Source organism: Pelodiscus sinensis, chromosome 32, assembly GCF_052426305.1.
Source record: "Pelodiscus sinensis isolate ZL-2025 chromosome 32, ASM5242630v1, whole genome shotgun sequence".
Lineage (NCBI taxonomy): Eukaryota > Metazoa > Chordata > Testudines > Trionychidae > Pelodiscus > Pelodiscus sinensis.
The window spans coordinates 12,776,442-12,791,703 of NC_143083.1; the positions used below are offsets into that span (position 1 = coordinate 12,776,442).

General features: G+C 60.4%; 1 protein-coding gene across 1 annotated transcript; it reads right to left on the reverse strand.

Annotated features, from left to right (window-relative positions):
* Nucleotides 1–230: 230 nt before the first annotated feature.
* Nucleotides 231–14,837, reverse strand: TM6SF2 (transmembrane 6 superfamily member 2). The gene is made up of 10 exons (XM_075902824.2): nt 14,604–14,837; nt 8,252–8,355; nt 7,509–7,606; nt 6,604–6,707; nt 5,846–5,928; nt 5,408–5,532; nt 3,751–3,852; nt 2,558–2,650; nt 2,106–2,225; nt 231–1,102 (listed from the first exon to the last, which is right to left on the reverse strand). The coding sequence occupies exons 1-10, from the start codon at nt 14,693–14,695 to the stop codon at nt 896–898; spliced, it is 1,128 nt and encodes a 375-aa protein (XP_075758939.1). The 5' UTR covers nt 14,696–14,837; the 3' UTR covers nt 231–895.
* Nucleotides 14,838–15,262: the final 425 nt, after the last annotated feature.

A 15,262-nucleotide genomic window follows, 5' to 3' on the forward strand; every position in this document is an offset into this window, starting at 1 on the left:
GGTGGGGGGTCAGACCCTGTAAAAATCCCCACCCCAGTGGAAAGCAAGAGGTGTGGAGCTGAGCCCTAGTGCTGTAGGGCTTTTGAGTCGCCAGTATCGTGGGGGGCTGGAGGACTGCGGGTACGGGGGGGTTCCCAGTGCACCCCATTGGCCGAAGCCCCCCTGCACAGTTCCGGAGAGCGAGCCACCCCACGCCCGCCCGAAAAAACAGCCAGCCACACACAGCAGGGTTACAAAAGAAGTCCCGGCACACCAGGGTTTTATTCTGTAAACAGTTGGTGAGGCCGGTTTCTGGCCCCCTCCTCCTCCAAGAATCGTCCCCCCCCCCATGACACAACTTTGCGGAAGACGAGGCCCTGAGGGAAGCAATCCTGAGGAGACGCAGCCAGCCGGGCACGATCGGGGCCGGGTGACGGGTCTCTCCGAGCCAGACCGCAGCCGGGCTCTGCAGCACCGACCCCACCACCGCCGCCAGGGTCACAGGCACCCGTCCCGTTCCCCTGGCGCAGGCACCTCATGCCAGGGGGCAGCCCTGACTCCAAGGGTCACCCCATTAAGGACTCCAAAGCAAAGGCCAAAGGGGGGGGACCCATAACCTCACTCCCTAGCGCCCCCCTCTGGCAGGGTCAGGAGTGCTGCAGGGGGCGGGTCCCCACGGGAAATGCCACCCCAGCTTCCAGAGCAGCATGAAGGACTGGGGCGGGCGGGGGGCGGAAGGGGAGCCCTGAAGAGGACAAACTCGCCTGCTGTGAACCCCCCTAATCGCGACCCGCCAGCCATATCAAACCCTGCTCAGCAGCCAATCCGGCTGGAGGCCCAATGCAGGGATCCCCCTGCCCCCCAGCGGCCAACCCAGCCTCCACCCAGCTGAGCCGTGCTGGGCCAGGCCCTCTCCTCACTGATGTTTCTTGGCCCCGTCCTGGCCGGTGGGAGCGGCGGGCTGGAAGAAGCCGGGGCTGCGGAGGCAGCGGTAAGCGAGGAGGTGGGGGCCCAGCGCGTAGAGGACGTTGCTCAGGAGGAAGAACCACCAGACCTCCTCCGGGGTGCGGTAGGGGTACGGGGTGCGGTGGTGCAGGGAGGCGCCCACATGGGAGAACTGGGCCTGAAATGCACAGGAGAGGCAGGATGGGGAGGAGAGGCGGCCTGTGAGCCCCCCCCCCCCGGCCCCGCCCTCTGCAGTGGGTGAGAAGCCTCCGTGTGGTGGGGCCCAGCCCCACAGAGGGGAAGTGACTTGGCTAAGGGGCAGACAGCAGGGGGCAGGGCCGGGGCAGCGTTGGCCCCGGGTTCGGGAGAGCAGTTCCCTCGGACCGCGGAGAAATCGCCCGTAGGACTCGGGAGGGCCAGGCACGCCCCTCTCAGCTCCGGCAACCCGCCCACACCACGGGGCTGGCCTCTCACACTGCTGCGCCGCGAACAACGGGGCCAGGGGGCCATCCTCCGGGCAGAGCAACGAATGGATGGATCTCCTTTCGCGTTTGGCCCCAGTGCTCCGCCCCCGTCGTCCAGGTGTCACAAGAGGCCGGCTCTTTCCCCTGCGACGCCTACATCCGGCAGGGGAAAGAGCGGGGGACTAGCCGGGCGAAGCCCCATCCGCATGCTCCAGGGTGCGCGAGTGCAGCAGCAGCTGGGGTCAGGAAGGAATTGCCTTGGGAAGACAGCAGTGCCCAGCCAGGCACTCAGTGGTGTTTGTGGCCGGAGGAATCCCTGTTGGGCCAAGGGGCTGTGGGGTGACCACGCCGAGGGCAGGCCTGCCCGTTCCCAGGGGCCCTATCGATGGCTCCACGGGGCGCTGGCTCAAATCCATTTCGGAGACACTCCTCCATCTCCGCCACTAACATCCCAGGAGACAGCAATGATCGGGCTCTGCTCGTCGCCATAGAAACGGCTCCACGTGCAAACCCGGGGACGGGGGAATCGTGAGGGGTCAGAACACACTCGTCCGGGGCCAAGTGCCGGGGCACGGGCCTCGTGACACGCCGGGCGTGAGGCGCTGGCCCCGCCCGCTGAGGCAGCTCAGTGCAACGAAGCCCCCCCGGCCTGTTCTCCTGTGGCGACCGATAATGGGCCCGGTGTTGCTGCTCCCCAGGGGCTGGGCCCGTCCTTACCTGCGCGACGGCTCCGGCGCACACCAGGGCCCAGTCGGGCAGCCACGTGCAGCCGGGCTGCAGGAGCCCGTACACGCCCAGGCCGAAGAAGGGGAGGACGTAGAACATGTAGACCAGCATCTGGGAGCAAGCGGGGAGAGGTCAGAGCGGGCGGGGGCGGGGCTGAGGCACAGGGCAGGGACCGGCAGAAATACGGACGGGCGTCCAGGAACAGAGCAGGACCCCGGACGCTCCTGGCTCCCGGCAGCCCCAAAGTTCCCAGGCAGTTCAAATAATTAAGCAACACCCTCCCAGAAGGGAAGCAAGTACACAAATCTGTGCTCTGACATCCCAGACGCCCCCTCATTCCCTGGGGAGGGGGTATTCCCCGCCTGGAAGAGGGGGTACCGGCCCCTCCGTTCGCCCTGCCTTTGGACAGCCCCCAAGGACCTGCCTGCAGGCTCCGTGCTCACCTGCACTTTGGGGTAGGCGACAGGGTCGCGCAGGTACGGCTCGTACTGGTAAATGTAGTCGAAGCAGGAATCGGACGGACAGTCCAGGACCACCTGGAGACACAAGCAGGAGTGCATGGGAGAGAAGACTGACCCCCAAAACACCCCCAACTGTCTCCCCGTAGATACAGACTGCATGGGAAAGCCGACACTGACCCTCCAAAACCCCCAACTGCCCCCTACAGACACAGATTTCATGGGAAAGCCAACACTGACCCCCCCAAAACCCCCAACTGCCCCCTATAGACACAGATTTCATGGGAGAGCCAACTCTGACCCCCAAACCCCCCAACTGCCCCCTACAGACACAGATTGCATGGGAGAGCCGACTCTAACCCCCCAAAAAACTCCCAAGTACCCCCTATAGATACAAATTGCATGGGAGAGCTGACCCTGGCCCCTCTCTCCTGCCCCACACCCATCTGCCCCCTGGAGACAGAATGCGTGGGAAAGCTGTATCTGACCCCACAGACACGCCCTCCCCCCCATCAACCCCTTGCCTGGCTGCCCCTCTGAGTAGGGACGGTAGCCAGCGTTTATTTTTGTAAACGTGTAACTGCTGATTTTTTTCAGCGGTTGCACATTTACACGAGGGGGGAGCTGATGCTCGCAGGAAGTCGGCTTTTAAGCGGGCTCCCCACGGGCACCAGCTCCCACCTCCTCCCCCCGCTTTGCTGCCTCTGATACAGAAGCAGCAAGGGGAGGGGTGTAATCCTTAGGACTATACCCCTACCCCCCTTGAAGCCTTGTGCTTCAAGGCTGCCAGTTATTGAAACAGGCAGCTCCCATTGGTGGGTTCTGGCCAGAAACAGGCCAATGGGATTGTGCTGAGGGCGGGAACAGCTCCTAAAGTTTCCCCTCCCTTCTTTCTGAACTCTCAGTTTTTAAAGAAAAACCGCCCCGCAGCTGCGTTTCTTCGCAGCGTACGGGTGGGGTGAGACAAGCCGGGAGCCTGCCTGGGGTTTTCCACAGCAGCCGTGGGCCAGATCTGGTGGCTTGGTGGGCCGCATTCGGCCCGTGGGCCATATTTTGCCCAGGCCTGCCTTAAGGCAAAAAGGAACCATCACAATCCTCTAGCCACAGCCCCTCGGCTCGGCCCTCCCCCTACAACTGACCCCGAATCTGCGGCCGAATCACCGGCTGGCAGCTCTTACCAGCCCCCGGAAGAACGTGAACACCCCGGCCACCAGCAGGAACAGGACCAAGCCCAAGTCCAGAGGCCGCTGAAACAGATTCTTCTGGTGCTCCGCCGCGACCTGCACACACAGCAGCCACAGGGTCAGGGCCTGGGACGCTGGCGCTTTCGGCGGGAAACTTTCCAGTTTCCCACTGAAACTTCAAAAACTTTTTAAAAAAAGGCCCGTTCTCTTCGCCTCCCGTTGGCTGGGCAGAAACCTGGATCCAGGGCCAGCGGCCCCAAGGGCACCCGGCTCAGGTCTCCTCCCGTTGCAGGGCAGGTCCGTTCCTGGCCGCGGCACGTTCTGCTTCTAAGTGGGCAGCAGGAATCTCCTGCTGGATCTGCTCCGGTGACTGGGGTTTGCCGAGAGAGGGAAGGGAGGGGGCAGGGTTGCCCGCTCTCCAGGTGGAACAGACCGGATGCCAGCAGGAACTCTGGGGGTGGGGGGGGATGGATGGGGCTGCCTTCAAGAGACTGGATCCCTCTCCCATTCAGATGCAAAACCCGGATTTTTTGTTTTCAATTAAAGACCCTGAAAAGACAAAAGGGGGGGGAATTTTGCCCCCCCCCCCCTCCTGCTGAGCCCGGTGGATTCAGGACAAAGGGATCTGCAGCCACCTCTATGCCCTGCCTCCATGGGCACACCTACAGCTCGGCGCGGGCTGGGTCAGCGATTCTCAACCAGCCGGCGTCACTGCCCGAGATCTCAGCGCAGGAAACCAGCAAGCCGGCCCCTGATCTCCAACGAGCTGAGAAATTCTGGGCTGAGGGACAGGACTGGAGAGGGCGTCGGGAGGCCTGGGGTCTGTGCCATGATCCTGGGCCCTTCCTGTCTACTCCGCTCGGAGCAGAGCCTGTCTCTCCCTGTGTCTCTGCAGCACCGGGGGACACTGGAAGACGCCCACAGGCCTGACTGTGCAGAAGCAGCACTTTTACTCCTCCAGCAAAGGGAGTGGATGAGTCTGAGCAAGTAAGACACACACCAACCTGCAGGGGGCAGCAGCGCGCACAGACCCATCACCTGGTAAAAAGTTTGGACCAGGCCCCAAAAAGTTTTGCCATCCTCCTCCCCCGGCCCCCGCCCGTAGGGTTGCCAGATGGTTTCAACAAAAATACTGGACACACTTGACATGACATCACAATCGACATTCCATCTGCTTAGAAAATACCGGACAGTTCTATTGTCTCATTTCTATTTTCTCAATTTGTTTCCCGGACAGAAAGCTCAAATATGGGACTGTCTGGGACCTGGCAACCCTCCCCACCTGTCAAACGTGCATGTGATGGCGGGTAGCTAAGGGAACGGGGGCAGTTCATGCTGGATTCACTCACCCAGCTCCAGCCTCCAAAATGGTCCCCCCCCCCCAAAAAAAAACCCCCTGTAAAATAAGAGGCTGGAATGTGGGAAAAACCGAGCCGGGGCTTGAACCCGAGCGGGGCCCTTAACCGGGATGGAGGCTGGTGCTGGAGAACAGGTGCCTGGCTCCGGGAACAGCAGCCCAAACCTTACGGGAAGGCTCTGGAATGTTCTCAACAAGGGCACAGGAGCCGAGTCCCGGCCCCGATGGGGGGTCTGACACGTGGGCTGGGGCGTTGGCTCTGCGCAGACCCGCGGGGACCCCCAGCCCACCTACCTTCTCAGCAGTGCAGCAGGGAAGGGATCTCGGCTGGCGGAAGAGTTTCATCCCAGCCCAGACAGGGATCAGGAGGTAGGGCACGTTGAGCAGGAAGGAGGGGCGGATCTCAGAGCCATACTTCCCTAGGAGAGAAGAGTCCGGTGTTGTGCAAGCCCTGAGACCAGGGCCTTTGGGGAGAACGCCCCGCTCCTCCTGCATCCCCCCTCTCAACCTCCCACCCCTCTGGTATAGGGAAATGGGGGGGGTCCTACCCCAGGCACACTCCGGCTTCTCTGCCAGTCAATGCTGATTTTAGTGACGCCCGCTGGCCTCAAGCCCACGGCTCTAGGGTGTATCCCTGCAGAGGGGAGGAAGAACGCGGGCAGGACGCAGCCAGACCCCCACGAGCCCAGAGGGCTGCTCCCCAGAGCCTGGCGTGGGCAGGCACCCCCTTACCCAGCAGGTTCCCCGGCAGGAAGACGACAATGCTCATCATCAAGGAGCCCAGCCAGTAGAGACCCAAGGTCCTGTAGTTCTTCCTGGGAGGACAGTGGAAATTCAACACCCCCTTGGGGCTCGGATCAGCCCTCCCCGGCTCAAAGGACACGGGGCTGCTCCCCGCTGGGCAGGGCACATCTACGCTGGAGACTCCCTCGCTCAGCCGGGGAGAACCTCTGCGGCCGTCCTGTGCCACCGGAGCGCCCCACTAGCACCGTGCGAAGGCCAAGAAGGTTGGAGTGGAGGGGACTCAGCCCAGCTCTCCATGCCCAGAGGCTACAGGACCAGGCCGGGAGGTCCCCCAAGAACAGGCCCATGCAGGAGATTCCTGCATCTTCCTCCGATCGCGGCTGGGACCAGCGTTCCCTGGAAGCGGGACGCTTGGGGGGGGGGGCGCTCAGGAGGGATTCCAGTGCTGCCCAGCTGATTAGCAGAGTGCCCCCAGCTAGTTTTGTGTTTCCATTGGTGGTGCACGTTCGCACATATCTCGGGCACATAAAATTTATTCCGCACATGGGTGGAAACGATTAGAGGGAACACTGGCTGGGACCACGGGCAAAATCCATTGGGAAGGCTGACTACTGTTCCCCTAGTGTCCCCCTCCCCAGACGGGGCCAGCAAAAAGCAACCCCCGCTCTCCTCCCCCTGACACTGGGAAGAAGTCCAATGAATGAACAGGGGACCTCAATCTGCAGCAGCCCCGGCGCCCCCCGTACCGCTGTGCGATCGCTCCGATCATGGCGAGGTAGAGGAGGTAGTGCACAACGCCGTCCCAGTAACAGATCAGGATGCCGTAAGCCGTGCGTAGGTAGGGCTCGCCCTGCCAACCAGAAAGGTACCACGATTAGCCCCATGGCCACACGTGCCTGCCCCCCTCGGGCTGTTCTACCCCGGGGCCGGTGCTCTTCCCTGCCGGGCCCAGGGAGCTGCGGGTGGCTTAGGACATGGAGCTGTGCCCATGTTAACACAGGCACTGAGCTGAAGCGACAGCTTGTTAGAGGGGTCAGATCGCCAACGTGTGCCAATGCGAGCGGCCTGGCTCGGGAGCACGTCAGACTCCCTGCGCCCCGAGGGACGGGCTTGCCCAGGGAGTAGGGCAGCGGGGATCCGGCCCATGCTGTTTGTAAGGGAGCAGTTAGGAGTCCAGGTGGGGTGCAGCGTGGGGAGCCAGGCGGGAGCTGGTCCATGAGGGGAGCCAGTTTAAAAACCAGCTCTCCTTGCAGACCGGCTGCCTGTTGCTCCGCGCTGCTGCCTCTGATACAGAGGCAGCAATGCAGAGCGGCAGCAGCCCCTGTCCGGGGGGGATGGTCTGAGCTCCTGAACCTGGCATGAGCTAGAACTGAGCGGGGCTGCCTGGCTCCTAATACACTGTAAATGCAGAGCTGCAGCGAGGGCAGGTCCTGAGCCCGGCACGAGCCCAGACTGAGCAGGGTGCTGGCCAGCCTGCTAAGAAACGCACTGGGGGGGGGGGGGCTGCGTGTCGTCTAGAGCATGAACCTCTGTGCTTCTGCTTCTCCTTTAATCAACTCCACTCTTCCATCCCTAGGCTGGACACGGCAGCGGGACGCTCCCCCCCCCCCCTTGCAGGCGTCCCTCTGGGAATCCAGACCCGGGGTGGTACCTCCTTCAGGTAGAACTCCATGAAGCCGCGGATGTAGCCGTCCTCCTCCAGCGAGATGATCAGGTCGATGACGGAGGTGAAGGAGAACACGGCGAACACTGCGGGCCAAGGGAGAGGGAGGCGGGTTCACCTCTGGAGGGGGGATCCCGGCCACCGGTCTGCCAGGCTGCCCTGGGCCCCCCAAAAACAGGCTGCTCCCCGACGCGGGGGGGTCTGCGATGGCAGGTATCAGCCCCAGCTGCACCAGTCAGCTGGGGGATTCTCCGCTCCCTCGGCCAGAAGGGTGCAAGCCAGGTGGGTCAGGACGGGGCCCCCTGTGGTCTCCGGTTGTGTCTATCCTGCTTGGGGGGCTCTGGTGGGGCTCAGCCCTGGAACTGTGCTCGAAGCCCCCCAGCCTCTGGCAGGCATCCCAGCCCTTGTGGCTCCCTGGACCCGTGCCAGTGGATGTGATGTTTTCGCCACCTGGGCGCCATTCGCCAGCGGACGGAGCTGGGCCCCCCGGGCTCGCCGCACACAGACCCAGACGGCCAGGGCTGGATCTAGCTCTGACAAGGGCCACCGGGCAGCCCCTCAGCCACCCAGACCCCCCGGCGCCTGCCCCCCCGCCGCTGCAATTCCCCCAAACCTCTCCCACCCCCTGCCGCCTCCCAAGAGACACGGGGCTCGTCCAGTCACCAGACTTGCTGCCTCTCTTGCCCGGGGAGGGGAAGCCACAGAGGCAGGCGCGGGGGCCCCGGACTCACCATAGAAGAGGGGGTCCCGGGACTGGCTCCCTCGGTCCTGGAGATACACCATGGAGAAGAGAGTCAGCAGCACCAGCGCCCCCGTCACCGCAATAGCCACCGGGCTGCAAGACACGCCAGCGAGGGGCAGGTCAGACTCTCGAGCATGCCGGCATCGGACAAGGGGCTGCGGCAAACCTCGCCGCCAGCCCAATTACCGACCCCCAACACCACGCCAGGGCACGGACTCCGGCCGCTGAGGAGACCTGAGTAGAATTTTGCCCGGGGATTCAAGTTCCTCCCCGGCCTCAGTTTCCCCCAGCCCCACATGGCTGAGGCCACCGCCTGGATTCTGCCCTCACCCACCCCGGCTGCATTCCGAGGGGGGCTTGTCCCCGTGACCGTCGACAGAGGCTGCTCCCTGCCCCCTCCTGTTCCAGGGCCCAAACCCTTGTTGGGGGACAGAGGGCTCGTCCCGGCCCAAGCCACGAGCTTCGAGGGGCTGGTGCTTCAGAGGAGGGTGCTCAGCAGCGTCTGACAAGCCCCCTGGAGCGTGAAGGGATCAGACCGATTTGGCCCCCGAGCCCTCACCCCCTGCCCCAGTAGGTCTGTCGGGGCAGCTGATGGAATTCCAGGCAGCCCTCACTGCAGCAATGGGGCTTACACCAGTGGGGGATTTGATCCCAAAAGGCTAGACCGTCAGTAGGGATATTTCAGCCTCCGCTGGATTAGGGATGCTAGAGGTTTTCCGGTGGGGGCTGGAGCAGCCCCCTGCCGGCCCAGAGCACCCCTTCCCCACACCTGGCTGGCCTGGAGCCCCCTCCCCCCCATCCCCTTTGCTCCAGTTTAATCCGTTAAACCGAACGTTTAACTAATTCGATGGGATTTTACATCCCGAAGCTGCATTTGAATCTTCACCATGTTAAGCCAGAGGCAGGAGTCGTCACTGCCCCGAACAAGCCGCCCCCCCTGGATTTCCACCCCGGACCGTTTTCATTACCCTGCCCCACACAAGGGACAGAAACGCCAGCTCCGGGCTGCAGCCGCAGCTCAGACAAGGGCTGACTCCCCCCGGCCCTGCCAGCAGCTTACACACGCCCCGCCCTGGCGCAAGCACCTGGGAGCCAATTGAGGCCTTGGCACCTCGCGGTCTAGCAGCCCCACGGTGCCCGGCTGACGTCGGGGCATTAGGTCATAGGCAGAGGCTGCCGTGTCAGGAAAGCTTGTGTGACTGGCTGGGGAAGTCTAGCACGGGAGGACGCGGCAGACACACACTGGGCCCGCTGGAAAACAAGGGTCAGGGGTGTGGCTAATGGGGGCCAGGAGCGTGGTTAACGGGGGTCAGGGGTGTGGCTAATGGGGGCCAGGAGCGTAGTTAACGGGGGTCAGGGGTGTGGCTAACGGGAGTCAGGGGCGTAGTTAACGGGGGTCAGGGGTGTGGCTAACGGGGGCCAGGGGCGTAGTTAACGGGGGTCAGGGGTGTGGCTAACGGGGGCCAGGGGCGTAGTTAACGGGGGTCAGGGGTGTGGCTAACGGGGGTCAGGGGCGTAGTTAACGGGGGTCAGGGGTGTGGCTAACGGGGGTCAGGGGCGTAGTTAACGGGGGTCAGGGGTGTGGCTAACGGGGGTCAGGGGCGTAGTTAACGGGGGTCAGGGGTGTGGCTAACGGGGGCCAGGAGCGTAGTTAACGGGGGTCAGGGGTGTGGCTAACGGGGGTCAGGGGCGTGGCTAACGGGGGTCAGGGGCGTAGTTAACGGGGGTCAGGGGTGTGGCTAACGGGGGTCAGGGGCGTAGTTAACAGGGGTCAGGGGTGTGGCTAACGGGGGCCAGGAGCGTAGTTAACGGGGGTCAGGGGTGTGGCTAACAGGGGCCAGGGGTGTGGCTAATGGGGGCCAGGAGCGTGGTTAACGGGGTCAGGAGCGTGGCTAATGGGAGTCAAAGAGTACATTTTAAAAAAATTCTTTGGGTGCGCACCCTAATGAAATGTGCTGCACACACCTATGACGGGAAGCAGTGGAGCATGTAACAGCAGGGCTGGGTCCTAGAGAGAGCCGAATGCGCTGCCTGGATCCCAGTCTGAGGGAGGGGATTGGCTGCTGGGGTCTCTGGGAAGGGGGGGGTAGGGGGTGCAAGAGCAAGTGAGGCCTAGGGACACCAGTTTAATAATCCCACCTAGGGCACCATAGATCCCAAGGACAGTCCTGGAGCCAAGGCTGGGTTTGCAGCTCCTCCTGCTGCCTGCGGAAGGGGAGGGGGCGGGAGAGGGATTTTGCCAACACCAGCCGCAGGATGCAGCTGGGATCAAAGTACAGCCAGCCTCTGCTGCGGGCTAAGCAGAGCACACGGCGTGCGGCAGAACAGGCCCGACCGGAGCCGGACAGATTGCGCGCCAATGCTCAGGAGAGGCCAGAGGGAGGCCTGTCTCGCTGCAGACACCGGGGGGGGTTGGAGGGACCCTGGGTGGGGAAATCCGCCCATCAGACAGGGTGCTGTGAACAAGCAAAGGTGCACAGCACTGTGACCCCCATCCTCTTGGAGCCAGGCCCCCGTAGAAGCAGGGCAGAGCTGTGCTTGGTGCCAAGTGGTGGTTCCACCTCCTGGGAGCTGGAGGTGGCAAGGGGAAAGAGCGCCATGGCTCCGTGTCTACACACCTAGACGCCCTAGCCAGGATCGGGGCGCTGCAGAGAGACGGTTCCAGCCCCAAAGAGCCGGCAGTCTAAGCAGAAAGGTGGGGGAAACTGAGGCACAAAGACGGGAACAGGCTTGCCCACGGTTTACTGTAACGGAGCAAGGAGGGAAACGACAGACACTTCTCCCCTTCGGCCCCTGCGTCTTGTGACAGCTTTGAGATGTCGCAAGTACAAAGAGAGGGGCCCTGAATCCTTTTCACCTTCTCCCAATCGCCTGGGCCATCAGCACCCCGGGCAAAATGCCAAGGTCTCCCTCCAGGCCACATGCTAGGATTTATTCTGAAATGTCATTTTAGTGGAAATCATTAAGATTTCCATCTCCCGTCTGAGGAGCGGCCCTGCCATTGCGTATGAATATGGATGGCTATTAGCTGAGGCACTGTTATCAGAGACCATGTCAACCGATTAGAGACCGACTCTATAATGAAGGGAGAGATCTTGCACATTTGTGCTGCGGCAGAGGGTAAGGCGTAGGGAAATCTATCCTGAGCGCGCGTCTCCTCTTCCAAGGAGCAATTTGTAAGAGCTTGAGGACTAGCAGAGGGAACGCTTTTGCTAAAATTCGACACTCTACGCGTGGGTCGCAACAAAGACCCTAGCTATCTGACCCATTACAAAGATAGCTTCCCCAATTATCACCTCTAATACCATTAGCTCACAGACATTTACCTTCCTCCCCCCCCCCCCCCGCATCCCCTTTCTGTTCTGCAATGTGATTTGTCCTTTTCATATGTGTTCCTTTTTTTAATTGTATCCTTTGGTATATATGGATGTGACTGTTTTCTTCCACTATTTGATCTGAGGAAGTGGGTCTGGCCCACGAAAGCTCATCACCTAATAAACCATCTTGTTAGTCTTTAAAGTGCTACATAGTCCTGTATTTTGCTTTTGCTCAGTGAGCTATAAAGCTGAAAATACGACAGTGTCTTCCAAAGCCTTTAACCCTGTTGCAAAAAAAAAAAAAAAAAGCAAAAGCCATCGCTAATTCCGGCACTCAACAGGCGGCGTTAGCGGCTTATGCTCGAAAAGTCTCACCTATCAGGCAGAGAGCGCATCTACAGCCCACAGACAGTGACAGCAATCCAGAGCCTCTATGAAGCCAAAGGAGTGGAGTTTGAGTTACACACCCAGGCTGCATCTAGACTGGCAAGATTTTGCGCAAAATCTTGCCGCCTGTCTACACTGGCCACAAGTATTTGCGCAAGAACACTGACCTTGTACTGTACAAAACCAGTGCTTCTTGCGCAAATACTCGGATGCTCCCGCTCAGGGATAAGCCCTCTTGCGCAAGTATTCTTGCGGAAGAGGCCCAGTGTAGACAGCAACGTTAATTTCTTGCGCAAGAAAGCCCGATGGCTAAAATGGCCATTGGAGCTTTCTTGCGCAAGCGAGCGTCTACACTGGCACGGATGCTTTTGCGCAAAATATGTGCTTTTGCGTTAACAGTATTTGCGCAAAATCATGCCAGTCTAGACGCAGCCCTGGGGTATGAGCTAGTCTCTACGGGGATATGTCTACACAGCAGGGCTAACGTCGGAATAAGCTACGCGACTTGAGCTATGCTAATTGGATCATTTAAGTCGAATAGCTTATTTTGCATTTGCACATCTACATGGCAATTCATTCAAAATAGAGCCCTCTTCCACTGGCTTCCCTTACTTCTCGTACAGCGAGGGTTACAGGCGTCGGAATCCTCCAGCTTGACATTATTTCAACATTATGTCCAAGGAACTGCTTGCGTGTAGACACGGAGGATGTTAACGCTGCTGTGTAGACGTACCGTGGATGTTTAATGCAGCCCTGTTCCAGCATTGCAAGAGGCAGAGAATGACCTTCAAAGGTCACCCCCAAAAGGCCAGAAAGGGGTGTCTAAAGCACCCCACAGAGGCTACACCATGCCTAATAATTCTCAGATGCTCCCGTGAGATCAAAGCCCCGTTACGCCCGGCGCTGCACAGACAGACTCACAATCGCACCAGATAAATACACAGATCCTACCCTTCCCCCAGCCTGGCCTTGCCGTCTCTTTGAAATCAAGTGCACATTTCACAGGTTAAAAAGGAAAGCACTGTACTGAGGTCATAAAATCCTAGGGCTAGAAGAGACCTCAGGAGGTCAAGTCCAGTTCCCTGCCCAAAGCAGAACCAATCCCAACTCAATCATCCCAGCCAGGGTTTTGTCTAGCCGGGACTTAAAAACCTCTAGAGATGGAGGTCAAGTTTGGGTGATGAAAAATGACAAGTATCGGTGACAGTTCACAAGATACATCGGTACATAACTAGCATTGTCCCAGATTGGGGTGCATGGGTTTTTAGGAGTCAGAAAACACACTGCCAAGTCTTCCAGACAGGGGCGGTTGCTGCCTCTGTGCAGCGCCACTGGAACACATAATAAAGATAGAAATGTGGCCCTGAGCTCACAGACATTTACCTCCCCCCCATCCCCCTTCTGTTCTGAAATTTGATTTGTCCTTTTCACATGTGTTCATTTTTGTAATTGTATCCTTTGGTATATATGGTTGTGACAATTTTCTTCCACTATTTGATCTGAGGAAGTGGGTCTGGCCCACGAAAGCTCATCACCTAATAAACCATCTTGTTAGTCTTTAAAGTGCTACATAGTCCTGTATTTTGTTACAAATAATAAAGGCAGATTTGCACAGGCTTTGTTTTGGCCACGGACTCCATCTTATTTACTCCTATTTACAGGAGGGGGAATCCAGAAGGGACCATTGTGATCACCTGGGTTCATCTGCTGTTAACACAAAGCCAGAGAACGGCTCCCAGTTGAGGGATGTTAAAATGGGTTTATCTGTGTAAACCTGGGACCGCTGAAGTCTTTGGAAAAAAGAAGATTAAGGGGGGACATGATAGCGGTTTTCAAATATCTAAAAGGGTGTCACAAGGAGGAAGGAGAAAATTTGTTCCTCTTGGTTTCTGAGGACAGGACAAGGAGTAATGGGCTTAAAGTGCAGCAGGGGAGGTTTAGATTGGACATTAGGAAAAAATTCCTAACGGTCAGGGTGGTCAAATATTGGAATAAATTGCCAAGGGAGGTGGTGGAATCTCCCTCTCTGGAGATATTTAAGAACAGGTTAGATAGACATCGGTCAGGGATGGTGTAGACGGAGCTTGGTCCTGCCTTGAGGGCGGGGGGCTGGGCTCGATGACCTCTGGAGATCCCTTCCAGTCCTAGGATTCTATGATTCTATGTTTGCAGACAAGGGGCAGCAGCGCGGGGCAGGGAAGGTGGCGGCTCCGTGGGAGCAGTCACATGCGGAGAGCCAACTTAAAAGCTGTTCCCCGGCTGTCCACAACCCCCCTCGTTGGGGGGGACTTGACCTAGGTCCCAGAGGTCCTAGAACTGGGGAGACGGGGGGGTGCAGCTCTCCAAGTGGGTTCTATTTCTACAGGTTTTACAGATCACTGGCTCTCTGCACCCCCCTGTAAAAAAACGGCTCCAGCGCCTGGGGGGGGGGGGGCAGGCCAGGCGCCCCCTCGCTCTCTGTTCCGCAGGAAGGCGGGTTCTAACCTGGAGCAGAGGGAAACTCCTGCTCTGGCTTCACGCCTCCCAACGCCAGCGAGGGCGCAAGGCCGGGACGGGGGCGCACGGCCGGGACGGGGGCGCACGGGGGTCCCCCCCCCCCCAAGCCTGCGCAAGGGCGGCCCCAGGCCCGGTACTTACTGCTCCAGGGCACAGATGCAGTTGAGCGCGTAGGACACGGGGAAGGCGGCCAGGGACAGGCCAGCGGCTCCCAGGACTGCAGGCAGCTGCATGGCCAAGGGGGCCGGCTCCCAGCGAGGTCCCCCGCTAGCGCCCGGCCCGCTCCGATCCGTGGCCCCGAAGGAAGCGCAGGAGCGCCGGGCAGGGCTCGCCCCAGCCTCCAAAGGTCGCCGACTCTCGCCCCCAGGGGCGGCCCTTCGGAGGAGCTGCGCGGCGGGAGGCGGAGCCGGGCCGGTCCCTTTGCTCCGCCGAGGAAGTTTGCCAGCCCCGGGGAGACGGGGTTCTAGGCAATGGCCCCTGGGGGGGGGAGCCACGTCAGCCCGCGCCCCCCACCTCCCACCGCCTGGCTCCAGCCTCTGCGGCGCCTGCAGCCAGCTGAGCTATGGGTCTGGTGCAGAGGGGTTTGTATCCGCCCTGGCAGCCCGCTGGCACGGGGGTCCCACCCCCCACTTGCAGACCGCGGGGCACTGCCAATCGGAGCAGCAGGGGGCAGTGCCCAGGAGTGGGGGACACGGATCCATGTGCACCCCTAGGGCACTGCATTAGGTAAGCATCCCCCATCTCCCAAACCTCCCTCCCCCGCCCTGCTCCTGCGCCCTACCGCCCTCTCACACCCCCTA

Excerpts from the sequence above, each read along its gene's own strand:
- TM6SF2 (XM_075902824.2), bottom strand. The coding sequence starts at position 14,695 with ATGCAGCTGCCTGCAGTCCTGGGAGCCGCTGGCCTGTCCCTGGCCGCC. Across the intron at positions 5,533-5,845 it reads CCTGCCGGGGAACCTGCTGG|GGAAGTATGGCTCTGAGATC; the intron begins GTAAGGGGGTGC and ends CTTCTCTCCTAG. Across the intron at positions 1,103-2,105 it reads GCGCCGGAGCCGTCGCGCAG|GCCCAGTTCTCCCATGTGGG; the intron begins GTAAGGACGGGC and ends TGTGCATTTCAG.